General features: G+C 48.6%; 1 protein-coding gene across 2 annotated transcripts in view; it reads left to right on the top strand.

The window, feature by feature from the left end:
* Positions 1 to 22,882, top strand: part of LOC135817675 (E3 ubiquitin-protein ligase MYCBP2-like) — a 102,374-nt gene that overhangs the window by 64,762 nt on the left and 14,730 nt on the right. For both annotated transcript variants that reach the window (XM_065330901.1, XM_065330900.1), the window contains exons 53-67: positions 194 to 253; positions 812 to 865; positions 4,244 to 4,513; positions 9,692 to 9,782; positions 10,176 to 10,303; positions 12,179 to 15,055; positions 16,446 to 16,565; positions 17,080 to 17,298; positions 18,203 to 18,286; positions 18,606 to 18,839; positions 19,578 to 19,646; positions 20,152 to 20,403; positions 20,686 to 20,745; positions 21,214 to 21,291; positions 21,970 to 22,083. In XM_065330901.1, coding sequence (XP_065186973.1) covers positions 194 to 253; positions 812 to 865; positions 4,244 to 4,513; positions 9,692 to 9,782; positions 10,176 to 10,303; positions 12,179 to 15,055; positions 16,446 to 16,565; positions 17,080 to 17,298; positions 18,203 to 18,286; positions 18,606 to 18,839; positions 19,578 to 19,646; positions 20,152 to 20,403; positions 20,686 to 20,745; positions 21,214 to 21,291; positions 21,970 to 22,083 — 4,710 coding nt within the window. The remainder of the gene's footprint in view (positions 1 to 193; positions 254 to 811; positions 866 to 4,243; positions 4,514 to 9,691; positions 9,783 to 10,175; positions 10,304 to 12,178; positions 15,056 to 16,445; positions 16,566 to 17,079; positions 17,299 to 18,202; positions 18,287 to 18,605; positions 18,840 to 19,577; positions 19,647 to 20,151; positions 20,404 to 20,685; positions 20,746 to 21,213; positions 21,292 to 21,969; positions 22,084 to 22,882) is intronic.

Here is a 22,882-nt window from a genome sequence, read left to right as displayed (position 1 = left end):
CGTTTGATTTTGCTACCTACATTTGGTGGCAGTATGGTGTGCCGATGGCACCACTACTGCGACTTGTAGAAAGCCTGCTGCGGTCAAGTTGTGATGCTCCGACTTTTTCAAAATTACTTTTGATTCGGCCAGGATTTTCTTACAAGTGTTGCCTTGATTGTCAAATTATTCTCTGCATGTTCTTGTTTTGCAGTTGATGGTTTTCAAGCACATTTCTGGATCGTTACGGGTGCGAGCATCGCCTTCCTTGCAGGTACTTGTGTGGATGTTCTTGTATTTCTTGGTTCCACTGCCTGTGCGCTGTATTTGTAGATTGAGCGTGTTTTGTACCTATGTTTCAATGTTTCAGTCTTGTCAAATTTGTGATGACCTGCATGACGAATGTACAGTGCATTTCAAAACTATAGACGCGTAGGGTTTTTGAAATATTTCAAATTTGGCTGGAACTTTTTGAGAATAGTTTTCGGAATATTGCTCAGGATCGCTCCACAATTACTCTCATATAGTTTCTAAAGGATTGGATAACAGACTCCCAATTTGGAAAAATTTATGCACAAAGTGATCACAGATTTTATGTGGTATAGATGCTGGCATAACGGTTTTTGCCTAGGTACGCGTCTATAGTTTTGAAATGGACTGTAATACTCCATGGATTGCTTCTAATGAATGGCACTCGTATGTGTGCGTGCATGGATGTGTGTGTGTGTGCGTGTGTGTGTGTGCATGGTGTGTGTGTGTGTGTGTACGTGTGTGTGTGTGTGTGTGTGTACGTGTGTGTGTGTGCGTGCACATGTGTGCTTGTATTTTGCAGGGAAAAACAATCGGGACACTCAAAGGACGAACTGAGGTTCGTGTTGTCAAAGAGGTAAGAACGGTCATAGTGGTGTACTCCGTCATGATAACATCATTAGTTCTTACGCCTGCCGGCACGCTGTTTTTCACCGGCAGAGTCGATTCAGGCATTGGAATTCTCATTGAGCGCGTTTGACATCATGCAAGCATACAATGTCACCAGTGTATGTCTGTGTTTTGCTACACTAGATGCTTTTGTACTGGCATGTGCTGAAATGTTTGGCATGCTGCGAGGTATGTAGTACTATTGCTAAAGCCTCTTGTACGGGCAAAAATAAATACATCAATGTGAAATCAATGTGAAAATCAATAGTGATGAAAACAACACGCAGAGAAAATAGCAAGCAGAACACAATGTCAATGGTCCGTCTAACCAGCCACGGTAGTTAGAGCACATTATACTTAATTCCCGTAGCTATGCAGAAGACGTGACTTCAGTAACGTCTTCTGCATAGCCAGGGTCCACACAGCTTTAACCCTTTACCATCCGACCAAATTTCCCCAGCAGTCCCAAATGCAATAATTCTCACCTTATTCTGAGAATATCTTCGGTTCTAATCAACCAATTTTCACAATCTTGGGCATTCTGGAATGCTCTCCACGAGCTGCGTACATTGAGCTCGAACAGGACATTACCGAGATCACATACCCAGCGCCGGGGAGCTTCAAATACACCCCATCGCTGGATATACGAGGAAATTCTCTCCTCGCCAGCCATTTCTCGCTCCTTCATCGTAGACATTCCAAATTTTTTGCTTGAGTTTCTTTTCATGCTGCCCACGCGCTCAAAGCATGCCAAAGTGACTCAGCATGTCAGGAGAGGGGAAAATCCCCGCACAAGGTCAGTCACTCGGAAAGAAATTCGACTTTTGCCGTAGGTGAAATGTCGAGCGAAATATCTTTGGAATGCGACATCGCAGCTCTTTACCGATTGATGCAATGGAAAGCTGGGCTCTTCGGCTTCTTCCTAGATACTTAGTTCTTTAAATTCCGACAAGAAGCGATCGAGTTACGAATGTTTTAGTGTATGCATGTCCATCGATCTCTAGAGATCGATTCAAGTACGCACGGATGGTAAAGGGTTAATTTGGTATTTGTTTGTTTGTGTGTTTGTGTCACGCCTGGCGCTATCCCGTATCTGTCCCGTACCGTACCGTACCATCAAACACAGCTGGCCACATACAGCTGGCCGCAATATTCAAATAGGGCTTTCAAACGCAAGATCATAACGTGAAGCAACTTGGTAGAATGAGTATGAATGCGAAGTGTATTGGGGAATGCATGTAGGGCGATAGCGCGGGTTCGAATCCCAGGTTATGCGTGAAAAAATAGGAGAATTGAAAAATGTATAACATCCCTATGCTTTTTTTGCCTAGGTCGGTAGACGGTGTCGTATTACCCTCGACCGTATCTGTCCCGTACCGTACCGTACCGTACCATCAAAGACGGCTGGCCGGCCACAAACAGCTGGCCACGATATTCAAATAGGGCTTTCAAATGCAAGATCATAACGTGAAGCAACTTGGAAGAATTAGTATGTATGCGAAGTGTATCGGGGGATGCATGCAGGGCGATAGTGCGGGTTCGAATCTCAGGTTATGTCTTGAAAAAAATAGGAGAAATGAAAAATTTATTTTTGCCTCGGTCATCAAGGCAAAAAAGCATAGCGTAGGGCCCTGAGCTTCCAAGCTCTCTCGTGTACACCAATACAGCATGGATGCATAACAGCAAACCAGTTGTGCACATAACGTTACCACCATAAGGACCACTTCGTGCTCTAGACATCATCCGACAATCATTCACAAAACTGTATCGACGTGACCGGTATGATGTCCGAGAGCCTCGCAGGCAGGTGATGCACCACCGAAGCAAACGAAATGAAAGGCGGCATCACAACTGGCTCACAACAACAGAATATGCATTTTTCTCCAGAATCTGGCACACCAAGGCCTTCAGGAAGATGGAGCATTCCTTGCCGAGCATGCCATTGGTTGTGAACACCAGAGGCGTGAAAGATCCACGGTCGATCTGATTTATCCGCTCACTGTAGCTGCGATGCTTCTGCCTCTCATTCTTCTGGAGCTGGTTTGTGATTTGCTGGCGCGACAGCAGGTCCGACCTTGGGTGTGTAACCCGGATATCGAAAAGGCATCCTGCTGCCGCGTCCAAAAACTACCAACCCTGATGTCCAGCCTGGCCTCCTCAGCGCGATTGGCTGTCTTACCTGCCAGCTGCTCCCCAGCGAAAGGCAGCAGTAGTTGCTCGATCTCAACGTCCCGAATTTCGTTATGACGAGCCGTCGGGTAGCCTCCCGCAGGACAGGTCATGGCGTGGTCCACTGTCATTGTCGCTCCGCAGACACATTTAGTCAGAAGGCCGCCGAGAAGCAAGCCATACCGAATACATACTGCATCTCAAAAATCTGAATTGTTCAAGACAGTGTCGCTGCTCGTTGATGGGTCAGCTGTGAGCCACGAGGAGACACCGCGCTCACCTGCTGTCTCCGTGAGGAGTTTCTGGGATGGTGATAATGCCGACTGGATTTCCTGGATGACAGCTTTGGCGTGATCGGCCTTTGCCTTGCGAGCCTGGCGTGCTGCCGCACGAGACTGCTCCAGAGCATTGTCCAGCGGATGCTGTTGGTCGGCAGTGCCCTCACGCATTGGACCATCAGTTGCGGTAATCAGGGCAACAAGAGGAGCCACAACACGTCGGGAGGACTTGAACTCTCTCTCTGCTTCCGCTGCCGGTACAGGAATGGCCATGCCACCAGAGCGCGTGGGAACTGACAGAAGAAGGCGGAGTGCAGAGCCCTCCCCCGTGATGTGCCCTGTCAGTGATGGCAACAACTTCTGGTCAATAATCGCTGCAAGCTGATTGAGGAGTTCAGGGGGGCAGTCCATGGCACGCAAGTGGTAGTGCCAACTCGGTACCAGGCCTCGCACGAAGACAGTGTAGGCTGCGTGAGGTTGTGTGACAGCAACCTCTGCAAGGCTCTGTACTTGCAGCTCCCACCGGTGGATAAGGCCATGCAGGTAGTGTAGTCTGTGCTCACTGGTGCCTAGAGATCCGCCAAGGTAGCGTGCACCCTCTGTAGTGATGTTGATACCTGTGTCCTGGAAGAGCTGAATGGCCTGATCTGCATGCTGCTCCTTCACAATGAGAGTAGTCTTGGACGGGTTCGGATAGTACCCAAAGCCAGGACCAAACTCCTGGACATCATCCCAGTACTTGCGTAGCTGCACTAGCTGTCCACCTCCTGAGTCGTCGTCAGCATACCAGGACTGAGTGACATCGGGGCAAGATTCTGTGAGCCTATTGATGAGAGGCATCATGGCCACTGCATAAATTGCTATTGCTGCTATTTACTCTTCCTCATTCTGATCTACAGGAAGCGAATGATGATGGGCAGTGGGTGAAGTTGACACCTAAATATGCCAAGAAGTTTACCAAGTCGGAAACTGCCTGGGTCTTGGCTTTCCACAGTGGCACAGCTGACACTTATCTGGAAGAAGTCGAGGAGGAAGATCCTACGGCTGCTGATGGCACTGCCGCTGATCCTTCTTCTGCTGATGGCCTCAAAGCCAATCTGTCGGTGCTGAATGGAGCACTGCCTGCGGAGCCACCAACCAATTGGCATCCTGGTATGATAGCTAAGCTGGTAAGTCCACGGTGTACACGCTGACACGATTCTATCTGCATGGTGAAACTTCTGTACAGTCAACTTTGAGTATAACGACACTCGACCGGGCATCAGAAAAGTGTCCTTATTCGCGAAGTGTCGTTATACCCGAAGTCTCATTATATGTATACAGGTAGTATGGACTTTGCTCTGGGCATGGAAATTCTGTCGTTATTCGCGAATTGTCGTTATATCTGCAGTCGTTATTAGCGAAGTTGACGACTGTACATGAATAACATACCCTACAGGCGGACCGGCCCAGGTCTCGGGTATCCGCATCTGGCCAGCTTGTCAGTACATTAGAATCTCACAGTGCGCACAGTGATAGCCGGAGAGTGGAAACACGACGAGGACAGTGACTAGGGATTTCCACATTACGTTTTGCATCTTTTTGCATCTTGGGGGTAAAATCGCATCGTCCCAGAAAAAAACATCTTCCAATTTAGCAAGGATTGAGATCTCGGCAGCTATGCCCGCGACAGAAAACAATGGAGTAACATCTGCTCAGCCATTTAGTCTAGTACTGCTCTTCTTAAATTTGACCTTTATTACAAGACTCTTCTTTTCTTTTTCTTTTCGTTCTCACACACACATGCTCACAGTTAATTCTGCCGTCGTGAGTCCCATTCGGGACGGATACGAGAACAATAATAATACTTTAAGTAACAATAATAATAAGTGATCGAGCACATCCCAACACCATTATTTTGCAGCTGAAACATTTCAACCAGTACTAACACCCTTGGACACTTGTTATAGATAGAATATGGGCACAGCATTCCACAGTTGTATACGTGTACACGTATTATTCTTACTTCGAATATTATTATTTTATTATTTGACTATGGGCCAGTATGGCAGTGACCACAGACACTAACGTCTTCTGACGGGGTACCCTAGGTGCCGCGTGTATGCTATGAAAGCACACATCATAACAAGTTCAACCGTAGGCTCAACAACAGCATGTACATGTATCTCTAACTTTCATTTCTTTGTCAGCACAAGCCAAGTTATATTGCCCAGAGCATGGGAACACTTCATTCACTACATGCAGGATGACTAGAGTCATTAGAAACAAGGCCAAGGGATGACAACTCATGATAATATATCCTCTAACAAGACGCACGTCTGTGCGTCTGCCCTAGTAAAATATTGCTAAATAATAATAATAATAATAACAATGAATAACTGAGATTTCCAAAGCTGCACGAGAGATGATGTTAGGAAAGAAGCAACCATGAATAAATGAATGAATTGGAAGAAAAATGTCATCAGAATGGGAAGAATCCGATCAATCCCCGATTCAGAAGAAAGGTACAAACAAGACGTCCAAGAAGCGAAACTAGTGAGGAGCAAGGCAAAGGGGTGTGCAAATGGCAGACATCAGGCAGAAAGCTCATCATTAGGCACACATGCATATACTTTCCACCCCAACCAAACTAGCACAGAAGGAGAAGCAGCTCTCATAGATACAAACCAACGATCTAATGATTGTATTGGAGCATGATTGAACCCTCAATGTAATTCTCCAACGCACGCTCCTGCCTGCCGCTAAAAGGGTTCTGGAGAAGGCTGAACACGCGCTCAGCAGAAGCAGAGCTAGGCTGCACCAACAGAACCTTGCGAAATGCACTGCACCAACTTGCCATATCAAGGTGGCCTCGCCACCAAGCAATAGGATCGATCCCATTGTGCGTGTCTTCCACAGCTGCCAAGTATGCTGGGAGATCTGCGACCATGGCATCCGCGTCTTCTTCTATGATGCAGGGGAACCTGGTGAGAGCATGAACGTCGGCCTCGCTTGGCTGCATCTCGGTGGCTTTGCCGGGGTGGAGCAGCCGCGCAGCACGGAAGGCCTGAAGCAGGGGGTGCAGGACACCGCCAACTCCAAACCGTACCCTGAAATACTGCACAGCAGGGCGCAGGCAAGCATACCCGACCTCCATCCATACTTCGAAATGCTCCTCGTTGCCGTTCGCAATCACCCGGGCAACAGCTGCAGTAGAAGGCAGTCGAAGGGGATCGGTGTTGGTGAAGTTGAGTCGGGCACTCACTTCTTCATACACATTCAGGCAGAGTGCACCATCACCCTCCAGTCGGTAAGTGGTCTGCACAAAGGGCTCCCCAAACTCGACCGTAGCAGCGAGTTCCATTTGAATGCGTGCACGAGTTTGAGGATCGTCGATGCACTCCTTCAGACATCTCCAAGTCACGCTACTCTCATCCGACTCCTGCACAAACTTGACGACATCCCCAAAGAGGTTATGCATTTGCCGCATCACCTCCCACTTGCTCCACCACAGCGAGTCTTGCTATAGGAGCACATCGTCAATCCTGTCTGCGTCTTCCAGTGAAGTCTGGACCTGGGGCTGTGGGAAAACAGTTCCAGTGAAGTCTGGACCTGGGGCTGTGGGAAAACAGTTCCAGTGAAGTCTGGACCTGGGGCTGTGGGAAAACAGTTCCAGTGAAGTCTGGACCTGGGGCTGTGGGAAAACAGTTCCAGTGAAGTCTGGACCTGGGGCTGTGGGAAAACAGTTCCAGTGAAGTCTGGACCTGGGGCTGTGGGAAAACAGTTCCAGTGAAGTCTGGACCTGGGGCTGTGGGAAAACAGTTCCAGTGAAGTCTGGACCTGGGGCTGTGGGAAAACAGTTCCAGTGAAGTCTGGACCTGGGGCTGTGGGAAAACAGTTCCAGTGAAGTCTGGACCTGGGGCTGTGGGAAAACAGTTCCAGTGAAGTCTGGACCTGGGGCTGTGGGAAAACAGTTCCAGTGAAGTCTGGACCTGGGGCTGTGGGAAAACAGGCCAATCCAGTCAGTCACGAACGTTTTTAACGCATCACTGTCTATGGCTCGACCAACGTTGTCTAGGGTGTGACTGAAACACCCCACATCTAGTACCTTCGGATAGAGAGGCCTGATGGTTCTCACAGCCACATCACTCACCGATGCCCGGTCACGCATGACAGCCACTAGGTGGGGTGAGTCGACCTGGTAGGTGACCGCCAGAGTATGAAGCAGCCTGTGCGCAACTTGCTCTCCACTCATGCTGTCGGCGGCCAGCTTCAGAGAGATGAGGCGTTGATAAATACACAGGTCTTCATCAAGGCACCAAGCAACAATGGCCATCGCCTCACAAATGTGGGTGGTACCATCGAATATGATGGACATGTGCTTGTACTGCAGATTACTAAAGAACGCCTTCAAGTCAGCTGCCTCCTTGTCCCCAACCATGGCGACGAGCTCCGACATGTGCTGGCTTCCGGTCAGCCGCAAGCCATGTTGTTCCAGCAGAGGGCGAAAATGATCCATTTTGGACAGAGGCACACCACCGGTCATGAATGCCTTGAGGCACTGGACGCGGAAGACAAGCACATCATCCGGCAGGGTTGAGCCTTTGCCGTTGGTCTCTTTGATGTAGGTATGTGTGTCCATTAGCTCCTGTGCTTGCTTTGCACTCTTCTCGACACTCTTTGCCTTCCCATCTACATGCTTGGAAGAGGCAAGGTGCTTCTGCAGAACATTCTTCGTCAACGACACTTCATGCCGGCAAACATCGCAGAAAAGTCGCCCACTTTTTACACTCAACTTGTCGTGGGGAAACTGCCGTGCACGGACGGTAGCGGACACCGTCTTCGGAGCTCTCTTTTGCGATGGCGGTTTGTAAGTGCCTTTTGTTTTAGAGCCACTGTTCACCTGCTCAAATCGGTTTTCGATGGCGGCCGTAAGCGATCCAGCTTGGACTTCGGAGCCGGGGCTGGTGGTTCTACACTCTCGATGTCGCTACTACCGCTGTGCTCATCCGACTGCGACTCCGACTCTGGGTCTACCACGTCCAGGACAGATGGTGCGTTGCTAGCCATGACCACTGACCCAAGGACAATATTATCATAAACGTAAACTCATGCACTATTATTATTATTATCATACAAATGCTCGCACTAGAGGTCAAGCTACCCTCACTGTGCCACCTGCTTCATCTCGTTTTGGCTTTCACTGTTCTTCCTTCCTTGCTGCTGACAGGTGGAAAGCGCTTCCATAATAGGGCTGAAACGATCATTCATTAACTCCTAACGATCAACCAATATCATTAACGATTGATAACAGTTATATCGGTTTTATCGATTCTTGTCGGCTCTACTCGTGTGCCTCGAACACCAGTTTACGAAGAAAGTCCAGGATGCTCATGCTACTTTAGAATTTTGTGGCACCGCACTGTTGACATCTGTAGACATCTGGCTGGTTTTATCAACATGAACTAGAGAATTTCATGTTGTTTCCAGAGCGAAGAATCTTGTTATCACGGTTTGGAAACTGCTCTCATCTACGACTTAAAAAAAGAAAAGAACTGAAAAGACAGTCTTCTCTCCCGATCTTTTTCAAAGCCACAAATCAATTTTTCTGTGCTTGAAAGTACATGATAGCACTCGTATTTACTATCGGATGGAGTGCATGGGCTAGAACACTGTCAATGATACGCATGCATAAAAAAATCGTTAGCACTCGTTTGGAACACTGACGATTATCGATTGCAATCTTAACGATCAATATCCGAGTTATCGGTATAATTGTTTCAGCCCTATTCCATAATAATAATAATAATATTATGAAAATGTTGAACGGCCTCTGCTGGGATGACGACTACACCATAGCTCAGCGGTTAGAGCATCGCTGGCTACAAGCGAAGGTCCCTGGTTCGAGTCCTGGTGGTGACAGTCAATTTTTTCTTCAGACTTTTTCCGTTTGTCTCTTTCCCTCAAACTTGTTAATATTATAATTATAATAATAAAACTTGAACGCGCCTATAGCTTAGCATCCAAGAAGCTGAGTACGAGCATGCGCACGTGACATATTTTCGATTTGGGGATCACGTGGGTATATCGCGGCCATGCTGTTGCCATGGCAACGGATGCATTTTCACGCCCATCTTGGCTGAATTTTTGCATCTTTTAAATTTTTTTTGGAGACTGCCCCAAATGGCAAAAAACATTCCCCGAAAAAATCGAGTTTTGCATCCGCATCTTGCCGTTATTTTTTCGCGTAATGTGGGAAAGCCTAACAGTGACGATGACGACGGCGACGATGATGATGATGTGTGTATACGTGTGTACATGTGTGTGTCCGTGTGTGTGTCCGTGTCCGTGCGTGTGTGCCTCTGTAGAATCAGGAGGATTTCATTCCAGAGCTGAAGGCTTTGAAGTTGAAAAGCAAGAAAGCTGCGTCTGCCAAGGCTAAACCAAAGCTGCCTGAAGGTAAGATTTTCTTGTAGTGCTATGCACCCACGTGCTAATGCTCTACACACGGACTTGCGTATGTCCCTGCAGCTGGTTCAACTGTAACAAAAACTATGCGCAGGCTGAAGGCATGAAAAAGAAATTCATGGTCAATAAAGCGCCTAAGCATTGAACTGCACCAGTCCTGCTCTTGAGCTTTGTTGTTAAGTGAGTGATGATGTCATTGACATGGGTGTTCTGTCTGTTCTTACTTGCACATGCTGGTGATATGATGCATGCACTCACGCTCACACTCACACTAACACTCACTCATACTCGCACTGACACTAACACTCACACTCACGTACTCACACACTCGCACTCACACACTCACACTCGCACTCACACTCAAACTCAAACTCACACTGACAGGTGGTGCAGGTAACTACACCGTTGTGCACTGTGGATCTCTTGGTCACAACATACGCAAGAAGCCGAGCTGCAAGGCCACACCTGTTGGCTTACTTACGTATGGTTCTGACTTGATCGCCATTGCTTCGGTAAGAATCACAATATTGTAATGTTATACATTGCTCTGGAGTAAAGACTACTAAAAATAACGTACTACAACAATAGTATGATTGCCTGGTGCCAGACCTCCAACTAAAGACTCAGTAAAGACCACCTGCTGCTAAAGACCACCTGCTGCTAAAGACCACCTGCTGCTAAGGACCACCTGCTGCTAAAGACCACCTGCTGCTAAAGACCACCTGCTGCTAAAGACCGCTTTTTGCCCCTAAGGGGTGGTCAGGTTATAGGCTTTATTGTAGGGGTGAAACGAGTGCCAAAATCGAGGACTCGTGTACTCTTTGACAAACGAGCAAGTATTCGAGCGGGTAACAGCTACGAGTATTTTACAGACAACATAAAACGATGCACTGCACACACTCTCGCAACACCGAACGTTGTACACCCGATTCAAATGTAGTCTTGTATGCAGCCTATGTGCAGGAAATCACCTGAACTATTGCCTTTTGCTGCTAAAGACCGCTTTTTGCCCCTTAAGGGGTGGTCAGGTTATAGGCTTTATTGTAGGGGTGAAACGAGTGCCAAAATCGAGGACTCGAGTACTCTTTGACAAACGAGCAAGTATTCGAGCGGGTAACAGCTACGAGTATTTTACAGACAACATAAAACGATGCACTGCACACACTCTCGCAACACCGAACGTTGTACACCCGATTCAAATGTAGTCTTGTATGCAGCCTATGTGCAAGAAATCACCTGAACTACTGCCTTTTGCTGGTAAGTAGGGACAAGCAATAACACTACAAGACAACTCCTGGAAGCACTTCTCACAACAAACAAAAAGCACTGGATTTCACAAGTTGCAGTTCCGGGGGTGCTAGGCCGTAATAGGCGCGCTTGCATGGATCAGAGTAACAGAAGTGCTTGATGTACATGCATGCAGTACGCTCTATGATATACATCGAGTGTTTTTGCAAAACGAGTACAATAAAACCTGGTTTAAGCGACCACCCCATGGTGCGAGCAAAAGCGGTCATTAAAGCCAGGTGGTCTTTAGAACCAGGTTCCATACATTCGTGGCATGTCGGATTGTGCACATACTTGTGCATGTTTGTACTTCCATGTACTCATATTGACAGGTGCGGAGCATAGAATACTTTCATGCAGGCAAAGCACACTTCACTGGATCGCATGCAGCGCATCCTGCACTGTCACCTTGGTCACTTGTCACTTCTGTTGACTGCATGCATTTGCTTCAGAGCGCACTTCAACCCTGTTGCAGTCAACCGTGCCAGCCAATATGGCACTTTTGGTTACTTTTGGTCGCTCAAGGCAGGTGGCCTCTGTATCCGGTGCAGTTTCTGTGTAGAACTATCCGTGTATGGATAAACGGTCGTTAAAAGTAGGTGGTCGCTAAAACCAGAGGTCGCGTACACCAGGTTTTGCTGTACTCGCTCTTTTCAAATTTCCGAGCGAGTGCTCGAGTATTCGGTACTCGTTTCACCCCTACTTTATTGTACTGTGAACTTGTGTCGTCTTCCTGAACTCTGAACTGTTTTGAGTCTTTCGAGCTTTGGACCTTTGTGTTCTCCTGAACGTGAAAGAGAGAAATGAGAAATGAGGCCAAACCTAATAGAAATGAATATGTATGCCCCCTGATGCTTTCCACTTGCATTTGTGGCTTGCAAGTGTATGCGCATATGTGAAGCTACATTTGAGTGATAACATACATGTATATTTGATAGCCTCCCCCCCCCCCCCCCCCCACACTAGTCTGACCTGTCTGTTCATGTTCATGTCTTGTGTGTGTGTGTGCATGCGTGCGTGCGTGTGTATGTGCATGCGTGCGTGCATGCGTGTGTGTGTGTGTGTGTGTGTGATTGCATCGTATACGCTTGCATGTGCAGGTGAAGAACAAGGATGGGCTGTGGATTCGTCTGGGTGATAAGAGTGTGGAAGAATACTGCGAGTCTAATGCTGAATCCTGGACATTGTCGGCAAATTGCAAAGGTGTTACTTTCATTCAGAAGGTTGGATCAGATGGTGACAAGGTTGTTGGTCACGAGGATGAAGACGATACGAGTGATGAAACGGAAGCGGTACCTAAGAAGGAAGAGAAGCCCGTGCCTGTTGGCGGTTTGTTTGGCAACGCTGGCAATGCTGGTGGTGTTGGATTGTTTGGAGCTGCTAATGCTGGCAATGCTGCTGGTGGTTTGTTTGGTGCTGGTAATGCTGGTGGTGGTGGAGGCTTGTTTGGTGCTGGTAATGCTGGTAATGCTGGTGGTGGTGGAGGCTTGTTTGGTGCTGGTAATGCTGGCAATGCTGGTAATGCTGGTGGTTTCGGTGTTGGCTTTGGTTTTGGTGCTGGCAATGCTGGTAATGCTGGTAATGCTGGTGGTTTCGGTGGTGGCTTTGGGGGTTTTGGTGCTGGCAATGCTGGTAATGCTGGTAATGCTGCTGGTGGCTTTGGTTTTGGTGCTGGCAATGCTGGTAATGCTGGTAATGCTGGTAATGCTGGTGGTTTGGGCGGTTTTGGCGGTGCCTTTGGTGGTTTTGGTGGTGCACCCGCTGAGCCTCCCGGTACTCCTCCGTTTGGTGGCGGTGGTGGTTTCAATTTTGGAGCCCCGGCTGCAGCTCCAGCTCCAGCTTCTGCGTTTGGCGGAGGCGGTGGTTTCAATTTCGGAGCCCCAGCTCCAGCTCCAGCTCCTGCTTTTGGGGGTGGCGGAGGTGGTGGTGGCTTCCAGTTTGGTATTGAACCTGCCCCCGAAGCACGTGGATTCCAATTCGGTGATGTGCCAGATGAGGACGGTGATGGTGATGACGACGACGGCGACGACGCAGACAGTGATGAGGAGGAGGAGGCTGGTGAGAAGCTGGGCAGTGACGGTGGTGAGGAGAGTAACAGTGACTGTTCTGGCGACACAACAAGTGAAGAGAACACCTGCAGTGACCTCTCCGACCATGATGAAGACCCTGGTTGGGGAAGGAAACTGGGCCGTAAAGGCAAGGCAGGAGGCAAGAAGCGTGGCATGTTTGACAGCAACAAATCGCGGGACTCCAGCGGAGACAGCGGTGATGCCCTTAGTAGCTTAGCGCAACTCTTTGCTGCTGCCGACCAAGATGATGCAGTGTCTGGTGGTGCAGCCCCCAAACCAGACATACTCGCTGCTGCTAAACAAGACGATGTGAACGTGGGTGGTAGCAAGGAGAAAGAGAGCCTGCCCACGGTCCTGTCTCCTGCAGTGGCGCAGTGTTTGCGCACTGTTCTGGCTGCTTACCTGTGGCATGGCTCTCTGGTACATGACGCCATGGCCAGTGCATCCTACCTGAAATTCCATCCAGACCTAACCCATGGCACTGTCCAGGCCAGTAATGTCGCAGCTGACTCTATGGCAACTGAGGAGACACTGCCTGCCATGTCTGTTGCCAGTGCATCCGCTACCGCTTCAGCCGATGCACAGCCATCAAGTGAAGATATAAAATCGTCTTGCGGTGCTAGCCCAGCCATTATGTCTTCTCTGGAGCAAACAGCCGAACGGAGGAAGGGTACATCCGTCTCATCCGACTTGTCAGCAGGTGAGGCAGGCGATTGCGTGCAGCCGCCTGTAGAGCAGCAGGGCCAGTCAATGCCACCCACGCTGCGCTACCTCGTACGCATCTTCCAGAAGCTGTCCGAGGCTGTCCTTACAACACTGAGCAAAGACAAGAAGGCAAAATGGACTCCACGAGTTCCTGCATCAGTTTCCAATGTTATCGTACAAGCGGAGAAAGATGCCAAAGCCAAGAAAGAAGACGAAGAGAAGAAGAAGAAGAAAAAGCCTGGAGGCGGCGGCGGTGCCTCGGCTGCTGGTGGTGATAGGACGGACCTTTGTGAGCTTTGTGACGAGTACTTCCCATCTCCAGTCACGTATCATATGCGTGACAGCCATCCTGGATGTGGCCGACACGCTCAGGGTAAGGGTTACAACTCACAGGGACGTCATTATGGTGGGTGGGCCGGCAACTGTGGCGATGGTGGACGTGGCGGCAGCACCTGGTATCTGATGTGCAACTCCTGCAGAACAAAGTATCTTGATCAGAAGGCTGAGATGAAGCGCGTCGAGAAGGTAGCGACAAACAAGCCCGAGCAAAAGCTAGCTCCCAACCGTGGAGAGTTGAAACCGCGCAAGTGTGCAGAGCAGCCAGCACATCGTGTTCTCACTGAAAATGCGCAGTTCCTGCTGCGTCTGGCGCCCTTTTCTGAGAAATCCGCAGTGTCGTCTGTCACCACCGCCTCTGCTGCAGCCCCTGCTGCTGCCTCTACTGCTTCTACTGGCACAGGCACTAGCCACGAAGGTGAAGACGACTCCTCGAAGAACCGATTGTTCCTCTTCCAGAAGATGATGTCACAGCCAATCACGGCTAGTGGCGCTTTTGCCAGTTTTGATTCACCCGAGCCTGGCTTGTTGCAGCGATCGTCCTCAACGAGCGGTAACGACAAATGTGACGATGATGCTAACCCACCGTTCTACCAGCGCTCAGTCTCACTCTTAGTTGGCGATGCTGCAAAGCAAAGACTCATTGAGCCAGTCAGTGTGGTGACTAGCGCTTCCTCATCACTGCTGCACAAGCCCTCGCATCGTCTCAAGAAGCTGGTGGCCATTATCAACCGTGCTGGCGACCAGAACACTCTGGCTGAGAGCCCTGTGCTGCGCTTCATCTCGCAAGCACATGATCTACAATCACTACGCTGGAGTATGGAGCATAGTGTACAACTGGCTGCCTGCAGGCATCATGCGTTAGCTGTAAGTCGTGTGTGTGTGTGTGTGTGTGTGTGTGTGTGTGTGTGTGTGTGTACGTGTACGTGCATGTGTGCGTGCATGTGTGTGTGCATGTGTGTGTGCATGCATGTGTGTGTGTGCATGCATGTGTGTGTGCGTGCATGCCTGTGTGTGTATGTGTGTGTGTGCGTGCGTGCGTGCGTGCGTGTGTGGATGTATGCATAGTGACCTGCACCATACAAGCGCTCAGCTTTGCTAGTCCAGTGCGGTCACAACTTGCACTGTGTTCCACATCTGTGTTGCTTGGCAGTCACATATTCGTTCTGCATATGGTTGGAGAATCATGGTTGCTACTGTCGTGGACATGGAAATCCGGTCGCACGTCTAGCGGCCCCAGGGCGCAGGGCCATGCAGCCGTGGGTAAACTGTACACACAGAGCTGCAGTGCGCTGGTCGCATCGGATCAACATTACATTGTACATGTGCACTGCATGCAACGACGTAACTGTACGCGCTGAGGGCGCCGGCCCCGGTCAATCGACTGGATTTCCATGTCCACGACACGATCCTTACCACCTTTCTAAATCACAGTCCTGGCTCTGCTCATTGCTGTACACGCGTGGTTGTGCAGTCCTGGCTCTGCTCATTGCTGTGCACGCGTGGTTGTGCAGTCCTGGCTCTGCTCATTGCTGTACACGTGTGATTGTGCCAGCAATTACCCATGTTACCACCTTACTGTAGAGTGTAGTCCTAACATGCACCTTGTCTCTGAAACTGCACTGGGATGACTAATGTACAATCAACACCTACAATATAGTCGCTGCTGAAGCCAAGTGGTCACGACAGACCAGGCGGTTGGCAAGACCAGGCAGTCACTTGTGCTGGTTTTACTGTTAGTCTGACCTGGCAATGGGATAGCAGTGACATGCAATGGACAGACCAGGCGGTTGGCAAGACCAGGCAGTCACTTGTGCAGGCTTTACCTAGAGTCTGACCTGGCTAATCCCCAGTGACGATAGGATAGCGTTGACAGGGGCGTCGGATATGGTATTGACCGTACCACTTTTTATCTCAGGCACCCCGTGAATCAATAAAATACACTGATCTGGGCTTTAAATTTCCAAACTTTTCGCCTCGGCAACCACTCCCCCACGAGTAAATTGTACTTCAGATGGCTGACTGTACCACACTATAATACCTTCCGGCGCCCCTGGTTGGCATGCAATGACTATAGATGCAGGTGCACACACTGTGTTGTCTGTGCCAAGGTTTACACTAGGAATTCTATCTACCTGCCAATGCTGATTGGAGTGAAGCATCCTGCATGCACAATGACCTTATGTTTCTTCTGTCATGTGTGATGTGTGTCCGTATGTCCGTGTGTCCGTATGTACGTTTGCTTGTTCTTTTGCAGACATTTGGCTGGGTGTTGCGTTGCTTATCGCAAGAAGCCGTGCTGCACGATGTTCTCTGGATGTTTTCGTCCAGCTTGAATGCAGATCCCGTACCTGCGGAGAATGGGAAGAAGGCTGAGGTGGGCTATTAGAGCATTCAGCTGTCCGTGATTGCATGCTGGACTGTCCGTGATTGCATGCTGGACTGTCCGTGATTGCATGCTGGACTGTCCGTGATTGCATGCTGGACTGTCCGTGATTGCATGCTGGACTGTCCGTGATTGCATGCTGGACTGTCCGTGATTGCATGCTGGACTGTCCGTGATTGCATGCTGGACTGTCCGTGATTGCATGCTGGACTGTCCGTGATTGCATGCTGGACTGTCCGTGATTGCATGCTGGACTGTCCGTGATTGCATGCTGGACTGTCCGTGATTGCATGCTGGACTGTCCGTGCATAGTACATGTGTGTGCAGTGTGTGATTGCTTGAGTGTGTGCACATGTAGATGTAGATGTATTAGCGTCAATGCATGGGTGTGTTCGGATGCATATACATGTACGTTCATCTGTCTGTTTGCTAAGGAGTCCGTCTTAGTGTGTTTGTTTTCTTTTGTGTGTGTGTGTGTGCGTGCGTGCGTGTGTGTGTGGAGCAGGCAGAACCAGCTCAGCTGGGCAACCATCCGTTGGTGAGCCTGCTGTGCAGCGGCCAGATAGTCATGCAAGTTGTGCGCAGCGCCTTCCACGGCTTCCTTGGCAGTGTGTCTGACCTCCTGAAGGCTGTGCCGTGCGGCTCACTCGTTCAGCAAGCAGCTATTCGCTGTCTGGCTCTTCGATTCCATCCTGATGACCATGCTTTCCTGCACCGTGGACAGGTAAGACATTACCTGCCGACAGAACTGCTCTCGGCTCTAGCGTTGTGTTGTACTTGAATGTGTCCAGTGCATATCTCTTTTACAGTGAAACTATTCAGTACCTTGTTCAGTACCTTGTTCAGTACCTTGTTCAGTACCTTGTTCAGTACCTTGGACATAACATGCTATGGGATATGAAGTGCAGTTGTGCTCGGTGAAATCCGACACTGGAATTGCATATTTGCTGCTCTCCACTTGCACGGCCCTTGAAGTCCTGGAAGTGGCAGTTCAGTAAATATTACATAACAGCACTGAATAACTGTTAGCCTAGATCAGGCATGCCAGTATACCGTATTATCTCTCTTATAAACACAGGTCTCCATTATAAGCACAGTCTCCATTATAAGCACAGGTCGGAGGGCTGTTGAGATTACAAACGCACAGTCTCCAACATAGTCACAGTGATAATACTGGAATGCAGCTGTGCGTACTCCAGAGCTAAAAAAAACAAAGTGCTCCACGGCCACGTGCGGGACTTCCACTTCCGCATCATTCTTTTTTCTTCTCTCTGTTCTCTAATCATGAAATCTGAGTTAAATTCCAATTTGAGTGTGTTATCGGTATATATTTTTTCAACCATGAAAAAGTCAAAAAAGTTGCATACCGGTAACACACTCAAATTGGATTTTAACTCAGACGGTCTCCAGTATTATCACGGTCTCCTCTATAAGCACGGGTGCGAGGTGGGTTGAAAAAATATAAGTACCGTGTTTATAAGGGAGATAATACGGTAACTATTGTGATGCCGTGCATTGTGTCCGGGTGCCACAACCTAATAGTTGGGACAGTTATAGCACAGCTCACCAGACACTGTGCCGCTGACATGTCCATCATCATCATCCTGTTGCCATGTATTGCTGTCTAGGTGTTCTCGAGCATCAGTGAAGTCCTTGCTAAGGTGGAGGAACAATGTAATCGACAAGCGATGGTTACCTTGCCAGCACCAAGTGTAAGTCTGTATGTCCTCGTTTCCCCTGTGCTTTCCCCTTCTTTGACTCTGTGTACACATGCTAGCTATTGCATTGTGAAAGCTTTCTTCTTGCACCTTGTCAGCTATTCATTAGGTGTGGATAACGGAGAGTTGTGGTGATAATGGCTCAGCAAACTGGCTAACACATGTGTAATATCTATATGCTAGTGATTATGTTTGTGAAGCGCGTATGGTACTGCAATCTCCTCGTACATACAGTCATGTTAGTAAAACTACTGCCTCAACTATTCTTGCTACCTCTGCTGTCCATGTTGTCATTGTTGTTAATGCTGTTCAGGCCGATGATCCCGGTGCGAAGGTTTACCAGCTGCAGAACGTTCTCGATGAATGTGAGCTGAAGATGTCGTCTCGCGCAGCCATGGCTAACAGCCTAAAGGATGGTGATACGGAGACTTTCTGGGAGTCTGGTGAAGAGGACCGCTTAACCACCAAGTACTTGCAAGTAACATGCAGCAAAACTGTCTCACCGCAGATCATTTGTGTGCATATCGATAACAGCCGAGACAACGGTGTAAGTTTTCATCGTACATGTACTTTTGCCTGGACTATTATATAAATTCTTTGAGTAGACAATTAATTCCTCGCCTGCTACGTGCTGTGCGTGCGGTGTGTGCTCTATGTGCTGTGTGTGCTCTATGTGCTGTGTGTGCGGTGTGTGCTGTGTGTGCTCTATGTGCTGTGTGTGCTGTGTGTGCTCCACGAGTACATGTATGTATCCTTTGTTCTGCTTTGTGCTTTGTTCCCTGTGTATGCCGTGTTCTCTTTGCCGTTTAAACTTAGCTACTATACGACAGTTGGTTCTAAGCACAGCCTGTACTGTGTACTGTAACCTGTCATAACGTTACAGTTCATGTGCACACAAATGCTCTTATTCTTCTTGCTACTGTGCTGGCCGAGAGGAGAAAGGCCTAGACTTACTAGCATTCACGCAAGCCATGTGTAGATCTAATGTATGCATGATCCGGAACGTGACACCTGGCACACGTATTCAACTGTTATTGGCATCCTCCAGGAAGAAAGTATCTTATTGTTTCAGGTGGCTGACTAAAAGTGATGGCAACCTGTCACGAGTGAACTGTGCATGCACAGACTTGCTTGCTAGTCTCCCTATCACCGCCTCTGCCGTGGTAAAGTGCTGTACTGGATTGCATTAGCTTGTGTGCACTGCACGTTTTATTGACATGCCACCGGTAGATGAATGTGTATGTTGTTGTGTGTATTTGTTGGCATGTGCTCATTCTCTGTACAGCATCGTGTGAAGAAGGTGGTACTGGGTATTGGAGAGGTAGCAGATGATATCAAGAAGACCAAGCATGAGGTATGCATGTATGGCCTGACCTCATGAATATCACGCACCCCCCACCTTTGATTCCGCCTTTGATTCCGCTCCTATTTCTCCCCCTTCGTTGGTATTGTTGTGTGGTTGTGAACGGCTATATCGCTATTACTGGTATTGTTGTGTGGTTGTGAACAGCTACATCCCTACTGGTACTAACTGGCTGGCTGGCTGTGTCTAGCTCTAGTTGGCATGCCTCGTACATCACACTTGTAAACAGTATAAAGACTTTTAAAGTTAGCTGGTAACCATAACACCGATCAACTGGCACTTGATCCCGTCGGATAAGTAATACCATATACGGGAGACGAGTGACTAGACCATTCCACGGAGACACAGGACTGGTTACGAATGAATTAACTTTTCGTATACTGGTCTACGTGGCATATCCGTGGAAATACAATGATTTAGGAGTCGTTATCCTTTCCTTTAAGGATCCATCTCCATCTCTCCCTCACGCATTCTCTGTCTGTCTTTTCTTGACTAGGTTCCCGTTTCGAACAACTTTGCTGGCTGGATAAACATGGCGATACCAGTGAGTGATAGTAGTCCAGCTCGCGTTATCCGTGTGTTCCTCCATGGGGCTCAACAGTCCGTACGGCTGCGTCAAGTCATGCTTCTCGGAGTCAGTGAGAAGTCGCCGGAGAAGATCATTGCTGGCGAGTTGCCACCGCAAATTGCACACGGTCAGACCTGCCAGGCGGAGGCTCTGCATGTATTCCGCCAGCTAACTTCACAGGTAGGCAACTTGAACAGACGCACACGGATGAGGCACTTGCCGCACCTGTGTTGTTATGCTCTTAGTCTTTGTTGTTGTCAATGAAGAGTTCTGGGCGTGTGTGTGTGTGTGTGTGTGTGGGGGGGGGGGGGGGGGGGGGTGTACTGGTGAAACAGTGATATTCTTCCTTAAAAATGTGGTGTGAGCGGAACGAGACTTCTTTGGGATTGGTGTTGCCATCGCTGAGTTGACTGTGTGTGCGTGCGTGCGTGTGTACATGGGTGCCTTGTGCATATGCCGTAGGTGTTTGGCCGGCTGCTGTCTGGTGAGAAAGAAGATGACAAAGCAGAAAGGAAAGCAGGCGTAAGTACAATGAGACTTCTAACCTGTGGACTTGTAATGCGTGCTGTCCACCCTGATGCCAAACTCATCTTTGCAATGATAGTAGTTTCACGAGTGTAGGGGGAAATTTTGAAAGAACAAGGCCAGGTGTTATTCGCCATGGCGTGTACATTGGAGCATGTCAACGCAGGCATTCCTGAGAGCTTGGCCATTTTCTCTTGTTTGCTGTGTGTTTTCCTCGGTTTTCATTGATCTTATTTTAAACTGTAGCAATGATTATATTATTGCAGGTGATGATTAAGCCGAATATTAAAAAAAGACATGGCTTTGTCGATGCACGTCTACTGTATGTTCAGGCCGCTACTAGAGCACATACGGTCCTCTTATCTTGTGCAAGTCGTTTTGTGTTCCTGCTGTGCTCTACAATTACTCTGTCCATGCTCCACAACTACACTGTCCATGCTCCACAATTACTGTGTCCGGCTGTAGGAGAGCACAGACCTACGTGAGCAAGTTGTTGGTATTCTATTCAGCGAAGGGAAGCCGCTAACACAGCTTCAGAAGCAGGTTAGATGCCTTGGCCAGTGACAGTTTGAGTATTGCAACCTCTGTGTCCTTGGTGTGAGCTGTGCTGTGTGCTGTGTGTAGTGTGCTAGGTGTAGTTGTGCCTTGTTCTGCTGCACCATAATATTTGTTGCATCCGGCTAGTGATCATTACAAGCAAAATATGTAGAGGACCTCACTATATGCTGTGGATGTATGCACACAACTGCCTCAATCTTAAATTACTTTGTGTTGAAGGCAATTCTCAACGGTCAGACTATATCAACGCATGTATATTACTTTATCTCCTGGGTCTGGTCATCTTTTTCTCTATGCCATGGTCTCTCTCCTGTCTCTCTCTCTCTCTCTCTCCTGTCTCTCTCTCTCTCTCTCTCTCTCTCTCTCTCTCTCTCTCTCTCTCTCTCTCTCTCTCTCTCTCTCTCTCTCGCTCGCTCGCTCGCTCTCTCTCTCTCTCTCTCTCTCTCTCTCTCTCTCTCTCTCTCTCTCTCTCTCTATCTCACTCTCTCTCTCTCACTCACTCTCTCTCTCTCTTTCTCTCTCTCCCTTTCTCTCTCTCTCTCTCTCTCTCTCTCTCTCTCTCTCTCTCTCTCTCTCTCTCTCTCTCTCTCTCTCTCTCTCTCTCTCTCTCTCTCTCTCTCTCTCTCTCTCTCTCTCTCTCTCTCTCTCTGATTTGTGTGTCAGGTGTGTGAGCAAATGGTGCGCTCTCTGTGCACGGAGAGTGCACGTGTTCGTACCGCATGGCAGGCATCAGTGAATGAGAAGAATGGAGAGAAGAATGGCTCGGCCAAGTCAGAGGTGTGTTGTACTGGCTGCTGTGTTCTGTTTGCACCGCTCTCTTTACTCTGTTATTCATCTGTATGTCACTGCAATGAGAAAGAACTGGGAAGAAGGATGCACGTTGTACAGATGTACAATATCCCGTGGCATCTCGTAGAATCCTGTAGACCCGGTTGGGTGTTGAATGTTCAGGACCCGGTGTTTACTGCTATTCCCGCTACGAAGCGTGCCCTGAATGAATGTTCACATGAAAAAGAATTTCGGGCGAAGATCTACATAGTCACTAGCTCTATCCAGCATGAGGAAGGTGGAAAACCAATAATTATTGTCTTGAAAATAAATTTAAAAAAGCGTAAGTATGGGAAAAGTGGAAATTGTCACATCGCGGAGTAGGGGACAGGGGGTGCTGTATACACCTTTGCAACACGTCCAAAATGAGGTCCAGGGAACAAAGGGCGTTGTAGCATGCAACTACAGAACGTCCAAAACGGGTCCTGGTAATAAGTTAACATGGGGAAAAGGGCAATGTGTATTGTATAACATTTGTTTATGGCTACCGTCACACCCCAGGCTCTTTCGTGGAGGATGCCATTGCCATCCACTGAAAGGAGACGTGGCTCCAATCGGGGGTCTCCTTGTTTTAGCTTCTGCAGTAACGCTAGGTAATACTGAACTTCACGAAATCCTTAGAAGCCTGACTTGTACGGAACATTGATTTCCACTGGTATGGTGCGTGCTCGATGCGGATGCTGTCATTCACACTGATGCTATTGGCTGCATAGTAAACTGAACACATTCTTGATATTCCTGGAAGTCC

This window comes from Sycon ciliatum, chromosome 5 (assembly GCF_964019385.1).
Source record: "Sycon ciliatum chromosome 5, ocSycCili1.1, whole genome shotgun sequence".
NCBI classification, from domain to species: Eukaryota; Metazoa; Porifera; class Calcarea; order Leucosolenida; family Sycettidae; genus Sycon; species Sycon ciliatum.
This window is presented reverse-complemented; position numbering and strand designations above follow the sequence as displayed.